Here is a 9709-nt window from a genome sequence, read left to right as displayed (position 1 = left end):
GAAGACCTGTCTCGTTCTGCACAGGTACGTTCTGCAGGGACTCCCTTCTCAGCCCTGAAAAAAGGGGTAGTACATAGCTACGAAACAAGAATGAGGAGGAGGCCAGTAGATCTGTGACCACTCAGTCTACTAGACAGATTTTTATACGCAAAACAGTAACAGGGAAAAAGCAAAACAAAACCCATTTTTCATTTGCATGGGTCAGTGAGCTTTTTGCTTTAAAGAATCATGCCCAGCCAAGCCACCCTACTGCAGCTTTAGTCAAAACATACCTATTCTTCCTGTTGCATTGAAAGAGCTAAATTGTACTTTGCCACAATGGTAACACCCCTTGATGTTCATTATTTTGTGCCACATAACGGAAAGCAGACATTGGTCCTTATTGGTGAAGAAGGATATAGAGAAATTTCATCATAATTAAAGAATTCTTGATGAAAACCTGGTCTCTTTTCCTCTCAAATACCAGTTTGCTAAAAAAATAAAATGGAAACAGCACAAAATTCTGCAATATTCAATTTAATTTTTAAAAAAATTACTGACATTTCTCAGTGTTAATATTATGAAAACAAACTAGACTGTGCAAATGTCACTTCTAATTTTTTTAAGTTTTTGCTCCTAAGAATTTGTTAGATAATAATTTTCAATCAGCTGTTCTTGAACTGAAAACACTGTAAATCTGGAAGAAAACGAGAAGGGAGACAGAGAGGGGGAAAGGGTTCAAGCTATTTTAGGTTTATTATTTGGAAATGGAAAACATAGTTATGTCATATCTTCCTTAAAATAATATTGGGTACCATACATTTTACCTGGTTTTTCCCAAAAAATATTTATATGCATGTTTGTTTGCTCAGGATACAGTGTTGTATCCTTACATATTAGAAAAGAAACTGCAATGCAGTTGTATTTCAGTATCTTAAATTTTTGGATATGGGACATCTGATTGAACACTTAATTTAATATTCTCTTGCAATAACATCTGACTTCACATATGATTCCACACATGCTATTTTGACCTGTGCTATATTGACCTTTCTGAAGCTGTGTTTCAGCTTGTAATACAGGATCATGTCAGTTTTGTCTTCTGTTGTTACAACTTTCTTTTAGCTCAGAAGAATATATATGTTTTACCTAGTTAACCTAAACTCAGGAGCCATTTAAAAGAATCCACTTATTGAAAATAAGCATTACACGATGAGGGACTGGATGAATTTGGAGACACATCAAGAATTATGAAACCTTCAGAAGTATTAAAAAACAGACATTTGAATGTTCCAAGAAACTTTTATTTTAAAGTTTGAGAATTTTCTTTGAAAACTGACTGATTTTTTACAGGAAAGCTGTTCTCCCAGTGACTGGAAAGAAATACACAGATGAGAGCAAAGTGGAATATTCTCACTGCTAGCTTCACAAAAAGAAAAATTGTCATTTTGCAGGTAAGCAAAGGAGCAGAATCTCCCCTCTTCTTGTCCCCATTTCTAGTCTTTTTCAGATACTCATTTTCTGAACTTAATCTCTTTCAGTTTAAATATTCCAGTGCTGGCATCAGCTCAAGGGCAGAGAAGGTGCAGTGGTTTAGTCATACCTCCCCCTCTCAGACTACACTGTGGGAGCAACAGCCAGGTACCTTTTAAAGTTCCCAAATCAGGTAAGAATCTTCCCTACCTTACCCTCCATGTGTGTCCCCTCCCATGCTCTACTTGTCACGTGCCGCTGCTGCTGACCCCACTGTGTTCAGACCCCAGTGTGTTCAGCTGCTCCAGGGAGCAGGGGGAGCTCCCAGCCACTCCTGCTCTGCTGCAGCTGGGCTGTGCAAGGAGCCAAGCTCAGCTCCAGTGCCAGCAGTGGGTGGGTTCCTCCTCCCTGTCTGGTCCCCCCAAGTATTTCCTACCAGCCTGGGAGCAGGCTCAGAGAGGGGGTAACCAGCCACCGTCTCCGCTGCTTTCCCCACTTCAGCCCAGCTCCCCTTGCTACCCACCCAGAGTCGGGCAGGAGTGGCTCTGGAGCTCCCCGCAACTCCTAGGGAAACCTGAGGCAGTCCTGGTGGTGTGCAGAGAAGAGGGGGAGCAGGAGTGGAGGAAATGGGATGTGCCACTGACCACAGAGGAAAAGGGAGAAGGGATTCCCACTTCTTCAGGGATTTAAAAATCCCCAGCTGATGCTCCCATCACATGGTCTGCCTTTTGGTGGGGCAGGGATGCTGGAAGCAGGGGTGCATCTACCCATACAGGGCCTGTTGCTGCTCTCACACCCCACTCTACAAGATTCTGGATGCACTTATTTTGTTTGACCTGTTGAGAAAAATCAGATCATCCATTTCTGAGCAGGGGGTACCTCAACTTTTAATCTGTGGTTTGATCTGAAGCTTTTTGTTGTATAAAAGTTGTATAAAGATGACTCAGATTACTGTATCTAGAATTTGAATGAAATTCAAATTGGACCCGTTTGCAGATTTTGTTAAGGTCTAAGGAATGCACCAGACTTGGGGAAAGTTATTTGCATAGTTTTAAAATGTTAGGCATTTATATTTAAAAAAGTTTATGTACTTTAACTATAATTTCCTGGTTATATTCTCAGTGCACCTCAAATCCTGAATGGGGGATCAAGGTCCCATTGCACTATGCAGTGCACATATCTCATGTGAAAAGAACAGTTTAAGGATTATTGCCCAGTTCTGTGGCATACTATCCTTTTTGAGATTCTTGCAGGATGGGAATCCAAGCAGAATTTTTCTTTTCATTTTCAAAAATCAGTCTTAAGTTTTAAGATGCTGCTGTTTTTGAGGCATGTGTGTGTGTTCTGACACAGAGAGCTTGTGACTGATGGAAAGCAAAAGATAAGGAAGAAAGGCAGGGGCAGCAGCCTTTCCTTTTTCAGTTCTTGCTTCTATTTCCCTTTTCATAACCATAAAGCTTTAATCCTTTCTTCCCTTTTCATTTGTTTTTCACTATTTCACTTAAAGAAATCAGGCTTTTTCCACCCTTTGCAGACTGCTAAAAACTAAAATCCTTTGGCCTTTTCTGATCTAAGTGACTGGGATGGGTAGAAGCTGGGGATTTGAATATCTGTGTGCTTACTAAATAGTTTTTATATGGAATTGGTAGTGTTGAGGTGATGCTGTTGCTGTGATGATCCACATAATATATGAGAGGCAAGAATTCTAGTGAGTTTATTGGACCAGCTGCATGGTTAGGACAGACATGGGCATGCTTTTGGGGTGGCACGGGGGCTGGGCTGAGGAGGCATGGGATGTGATCTGGGTGTGCAGTGCCCAACCTTGCATGTTGATCATGCAAAGGATCTGGCCCATTGATTAGCCTCATGCCACTCACCTGGCCCGCAAGGCTGAAAGCATAGGTGACACATAGGGGGAGGACGGGGGGCACGTGTCCCCCCCTGAGAGCACTGATGCCCCACCCTGACAGCAAGCACTCTGGATGGTAAGGGGCACAGAAAATGCTAGTGCCCCCCCTGAAATTGGCTCAGCTGAAATAGGGACCCCGCCCTACCAGTCGCTGGCTGGCCACTGGGCAGCGCCCCCCCAGCCGTGCCCTGCTGGTGCCCCCCAAGACTCGGAAGGCACCAGTTGCCCATGGCTGAAAGGTTGAGCATCTCTGTTCTAAGCTAGCCATATTGAAGTCAGAGATCATTCCACATCCATTCCTCCATATTACTCCTCTAGATGTGGAATTAAAATTGAAAAAAAAAATACTGTATGTGAAGATTAAATTGTGTGCTCACTAAGACAAGGAACCTGCAAGCCAGTACTGGCACTGAAGAATTGTTGTGGGCTCTGTCACTGAGTGGAGCTAGTATGTCTATGACACTCCTGTCAGCATAAGTAGAAGGTAGTAGCTAGCAGATTAAGGAACACAGCTAGTAGGCATTGTCCTGAAAACTGTATATGATGTAAAGAATATATTTACTCCCAGCTATTTTTTGTTATAGATGAGATTGTAGTAACTATTGCTGCAGCATTTAACATGAGTTGGAGCTTTTATTGTTCCTCAAAACGCAAATCTATGACAGAAAAAAATGTAAAATCTGCTGCCTGGTTTGGCCAGGACACTCCTGGTCCCAGCTGGTTGGTCAAAAGTCCCAGGCTGGAGTCTGGTGGGGAGGCAGAGCAGCATGGTGCACCAGGTAGGCACTGCTGCCTCTGTGCAGGAACAAGGCAAGCAGAATGGATCAGGTGCCACCCTGCTTGCACATGGCATGTCTTTGCTCCTGCACAGCAGCAGCAGTGTCTGCCTGGCCCTGAGCCTGGTGCACCATGCCACTACACCTCCTTGCTGAGCGCTGGCCTGTGACTTTTGATCAACCGGCCAGGACAGAACTACAGAATCCTGCAGTGTCCCAGCCAAAATGGGACATATGGTCACTCAACTTACAGGGACCTGCATTTACAAAATTACTGAAAGGATAGAACAGGCCCTACTAATAGATGCAAACAGCAAAGCCCAGGTAGGGAGGATGGAATGGTAGGACTGATTCCCATAAAATAAGCAAGGTGAAATGTCTTATTAGTTAAGTAAAATAATTCTGCTTTAGTCCCAGGAGGACTCAAAGTTATTACATACTTCTCTAAAGAAAGTCGATGTAGCATAGCCTTAGACTCACTGTGGGAACAAGTGTGGTAGAGAATTCAAAACTTTACACAAACAGGCGGAAAGAGTAATTTTACCAAAGACCCTGACTAAAAACGCAGCCAAAAGGACTGCAGGCACTATCACAATTTGTACCTGCAGCTTTCTGCTTAGGACAGAAGGGGTTAACTCCAGACCATCCTCCCCTGTAATGGAGCAATATTGTTGGTGAGATGGAGGATATGGGGTTATTTTTTTTCAATTATTATTTAATAGTCAAATAGACTGAAAGAAATTAATTGTTTAAGGCTAAGAAATCTTATGAGCCAGGCTTTGCACAACTTACAACCACAAAAGATAATTTTTAAGGAAAGAGCCAAAGATTTTTTTGAGGTTGAATTACCCTCTCTCTTTTACAGAATGGGGACTGTGTGTCTCTCTGATTATGTACAGTGGCTTAGTATAGTGGAAGCCTGATTTTGACTAGAGTCCTTTGAGCTCTGTTCTCTTATTCATAACAACTCTAAAGGCGATGAATGAGATGCTGTGAAGAGAAGACGCTCATGCTACTGCTACCTCTTGCTGTTCTGTTCTGTAGATCAGGGATGCTCAACCCCTGCCACATGGGCCATATGGAGCCATGTCACCTGGCCCATTGAACTCCCCATGAGTCCATAAATTTGGCAGTGGGAAAGCAATGGCAGTGTTAATTGTTACTTCCCTGCTGCCAAATTTCTATACCTGTGGAGACTGTAAACTAGATTGGGCGCATGGGGTGGAGTGAGGTGGGAACCGGCAGTATGAGGTAGATCCAAGTGTCAAGGCCAGATCCAGGAAATGTGAAGCTGGATCTGGGTGGCACAGGAGCTGGCATGGTGGCATGAGACCAGATCCAGGATGCAGGGCCCAATCAAGGCAGTGATTCCACAGATCCAGCCCCATGAATCTAGCCCCACAGTTGAGCACCACTGCTGTTGATCATTGGAGATTTCTTTTCCAGAAGTATTAATTTTGCCCCTTCCATAGAATGTACATTTCCTTTAAATATGTAAAAACAAGCCTGCTAAAACAGTGGTTCTCAACCTTTTTTGTACCAGGACCCCTTTGTAAACATCGATTAGGGTTACCATGCATCTGGGTTTTCCTGGACATGTCCCCTTTTTTGGCCCCCCATTCTCATGTCTGGGCAGGTTTTTAAAATGCGAGCAAATATCTGGGTTTTTGCTCTGCCTCTGATTTTCCAGGGCCTAGCAGCTTGGATACTTGGGGCTGGAAACAGCAGGTAATGTGATGTCTGTCAGGAATCATGTGCACTGCGCGCGGGCCCTATCAAGCTGCTCCCAGGTAAGAGACAGTGTGTGTGTACACGTGTGCATGCATGGACAATAGGGATGGAGGGGCAGGGTGCTGTGGGTCAGGAGTGAGGGGCACCACCAAGACGGGGGGCGGGGCTGTGGGCTGTGGGTCAGGAGTGAGAGGCAATGCCAGGACTGGGGGGGCAGGGGGCTCTGTGTCAGGAGTGAGGGGCACCATCAGGGCTGGGGGCTTAGGAGTGAGGGGCTTAGGAGAGGCAGGGCATGGGAATATCACTCCATATCACTCCCTCACCATAATTATATACCCCGTCCCCCTCACCTCCCCCCTTCTTCCCCTCCTGCCTTCCCCCCACAGGTGTCCTCATTTTTTACACTGGAAAGACTGTAACTCTAACATTAGTGGCCAGTCCCAACCCAATGCCCCTGACTCCAGCCTGTTGCCCTCCACCCCCAGGCCTCAGCCCCTCAGTGTGTGGGACAGGGTGGGGTGAGTGTTGGGCATGGGGGGCCCCAAGCAGCCCCTTACAGGCTGAAGCTCTGCCAGCCTGCAAGAGAAAACCACAGTTTCCCACATTTTTCTCCTTTAAAGGAGAATCCATTTTTGAAGTTTGTTCATGGCCCTTTCGTATATTCTTATGACCCACTTTTGGGTCACAGCTCATGGGTTGAGAAACGCTGTGCTAGAATATTAAAGGATTTTATTAATAGGATGCATCGTACACACTTTAAAGCAAGCTAAGCTTTCTTAACATGAATATCTCAAGTCCACTGGTCCAGACAAGGGTCCTAAAAGAACTAGCTGAACTCACAGCAGAGCCTTTGGCAAAAATATATGAAAAGTCGTGGAACTTAGGAGTGGTCCCGGATGACTGGAAGAAGGCCAACGGAGTACCCATCTTTAAGAAAGGGAGGAGTGATGACCCTGCAAACTAGACTGACTTCGGTCCTAGGAAAAACTTTTGAAAAAATTGTTAAGGAGGCCATCAGTCACAAACTTGTAACTAACAGAAAATTAAGGAACAACTAGCATGGCTTTGTGGAGCGTAGATCATGCCTGACAAACCTGGTGTCCTTTTATGACCAGGTAACTAACCAGCTAGACAAGGGGCATGAGGTAGAAATCATTCATTTAGACTTCAGTAAGGCTTTTGACTCTGTCTCCCATGAAATTAAACTGGAGGGTACTGGCCTGGACCAGCCTGTGGTGAGGTGGGTGGATAACTGACTTAGAGGCCAGTCCCAGAGAGTTGTAGTCAATGGGACGGCCTCATTCTGGAGGGCTGTCTCCAGTGATATCCCACAGGGCTTAGTGCTTGGACCCGTGCTTTTTAACAGATAAATGACTTGGATGAAGGGGTGAAATGCTCTATGATTAAGTTTGCCTTTGATACCAAGCTGTGGGGAAATGTGGGCACACCAGAGGATAGGGTAAAGATCCAGGATAACCTAGACAGACTGGTTCTATGGGCTGATCTGAATCAAATGAGGTTCAACAGGGAAAAGTGCCAGGTCCTTCATCTGGGTAGGAAGAACCTTCACCATAACTATAGGATAGGCGGCAGTGCACTGGCTGACACAGCATCTGAATGGGACATGGGGTCACAATCAACCAGAAGATGAATATGAGCCAACAGTGCAATATCAGCCGATGCGTTGCCAGCAGATCCAGAGAGGTGCTTCTTCCTCTCTACTCAGCATTGGTGAGGCCACAGCTGAAGTACTCTGCCAAGTTTGGGGCACCAGACTTAAAGAAAGATGCGGATAATCTCAAGAGGGTGCAAAGAAGGGCCACCCGCATGATCAGGGGCCTGAAGGATAGGCCCTATGAGGAGAGACTCTGGCAACTAGGCTTGTTCAGTCTGAGTAAAAGGAGGCTGAGAGGTGACTTGATAGCTGCCTGCAAGAATGTCGGGGGAGCACTGAGATCCGGGGGACCAACGGACACAAACTAACAGGGGGAAGATTTAGACTGGACATAAGGAAGAACTTCTTCTCCATAAGGGTAACTGGAACCTGGAACACACTCCCAGCAGAGGTGGTGTGGTTGCCATCCTTGGAAGTGTTCAAGAGGAGGCTGGACAAGCACCTCGTTGAGCTAGTTTGAGCACATTAACCTCCTGCCTATGGCAGGGGACTGGACTCGATGATCTTCCAGGTCCCTTCCGGTCCATTGATTCTATGAGTCTACCTCTATTTGCATGTGAGCAAAAATACAATGATGGAAATGGCTGAACATTTGTTGTTGTTTAACTGATCTTACACCAATAATCTCCTGTTGTTGTAGGCTTTCTTGCCCACAGAAATTAACTTTGACATCCGTTATCTGCCCTTATTTTCTTCTTGCACTGCAAAACTCCCAGTTTGATCAATTATCTGGTCACAGAGGCTGCAACAACAGGGAGCAGGGCTTGAAAACAGCCCGCTGTTTTATGACACAGGCTTTTGGCGTGGAAAAAATAAGGTGCAATATAATGAATGTTCTGAAACAGTGATGTAACAGGAGTTAATGTCTCTGTGAACCAGTGTCCCAGTACACAGCAGCCCCCATAACGGAGAGCTCTAATTTGGTGGTAGAACAGGTGGTTGCCCAGAGCAGCAGAAACACAGCTAGTGTCTCTGGGACGGCAGTGGTAGAAAATTGCCAGTATTCAGCACAGCCAATCCTAGCTATGAGAAAAAGGCATATTTACCGAGCTGAATCCCATCACTCTGGTTTTATGCTGATATCATGCCTCTGACCTGAGCAAAGTAACACCTGATTTACACCAGCTTGAGGAGAGACTAGAACTCAAATTTCCATCAGAGACTCTCTTTCACTATGATATTATTCAGATATATTTAAGAACACACACAGAGATCCAACACAGGGACACACACAGACACACAGCTCTTTCCCTGTTTGGTCTGGATATTTTAAATCTTTCTGATACGTCTGACTGTAAAATAATTCCAAGTTAGATCCAGAGCTGATAAAATATCATCATGCTTTCTTTTTAAGGGGTACAGGCTGCCTAAAATCACTGCTGCATTCTTCCCATAGTAGTCCTTTAAAATTAATAGCACATGCAGAGGAAAAACTAAACCCTTTGACGTCACTCTTGAAATGAGGAAACATAAACAGAAAAGGCTCCACTCCAGTGAGCTGACAGTGCCGAAGCCGATTGGTCTGCTTTTCCTTGCCTGTGGCAGTTGACAGCACCTCCCAGCCGTGCACGGCCTTCTGCTTGCTAACACAGTCAGTCAGACTGCAGCAAGCTCAGCTGTATCCCAGCCCTTCACTGGCAGAAAAGTGTACTCTCTTCAAAAGAGTCTCTGATCATTTTTGCTTCTTGGGTTGTTTTTTTTTTATTTTTTTTCGGTCGGTGATTTTTTTTTCTCCAGTTGCTGTTACTTAATTATATTCCTAATCCTGGATGCAGTTACTGGATTCTGCAGTACAAGTCTTCATGAACAAGCTGCACCGCTTAGAGATTTCACGGCATTCAAAGGTCACAGAACTGCCACTATGGTTAAATGTCTTGTTTAATGGTTGAGGTATGTACAGCAACTCTAAAAGAGGCCGTGTGATTATTTTTAAGGGGGAACTAAAATTGCAAAAAGGGGAAGAAGGGAGGTGTTACTTTAGAGAATTTAGAGAAAACATTTTTTATTGTTACTTGTTACTACAGCAACAAGCTTCTTATCTCCTCCCTTTTTTTTCTTTTTATTGAAACTAGCGGAACATTTTAACTGGTGTCAATGTAATCAGTTGCAGGCAAAAGAAAATTGAGGGTTCTGTTTTTGTATCACTGTATGATCCTACTGAGGAAA

General features: G+C 44.7%; 1 protein-coding gene across 2 annotated transcripts in view; it reads left to right on the top strand.

Moving 5' to 3' along the window:
- Positions 1–9056: 9056 nt before the first annotated feature.
- Positions 9057–9709, top strand: part of PDE7B (phosphodiesterase 7B) — a 373129-nt gene continuing 372476 nt past the window's right edge. For both annotated transcript variants that reach the window (XM_019527215.1, XM_019527216.1), the window contains exon 1: positions 9057–9433. In XM_019527215.1, the coding sequence (XP_019382760.1) occupies positions 9413–9433 (21 nt within the window). In that variant the 5' untranslated portion in view covers positions 9057–9412. The remainder of the gene's footprint in view (positions 9434–9709) is intronic.

The sequence above is a fragment of the Gavialis gangeticus genome, unplaced genomic scaffold (assembly GCF_001723915.1).
Source record: "Gavialis gangeticus isolate Ggan-Ray unplaced genomic scaffold, GavGan_comp1, whole genome shotgun sequence".
In the NCBI taxonomy this organism is placed as follows: domain Eukaryota; kingdom Metazoa; phylum Chordata; order Crocodylia; family Gavialidae; genus Gavialis; species Gavialis gangeticus.
Note: the sequence above shows the minus strand (reverse complement) of the source record. Positions and strands in the feature narration are given on the sequence as shown.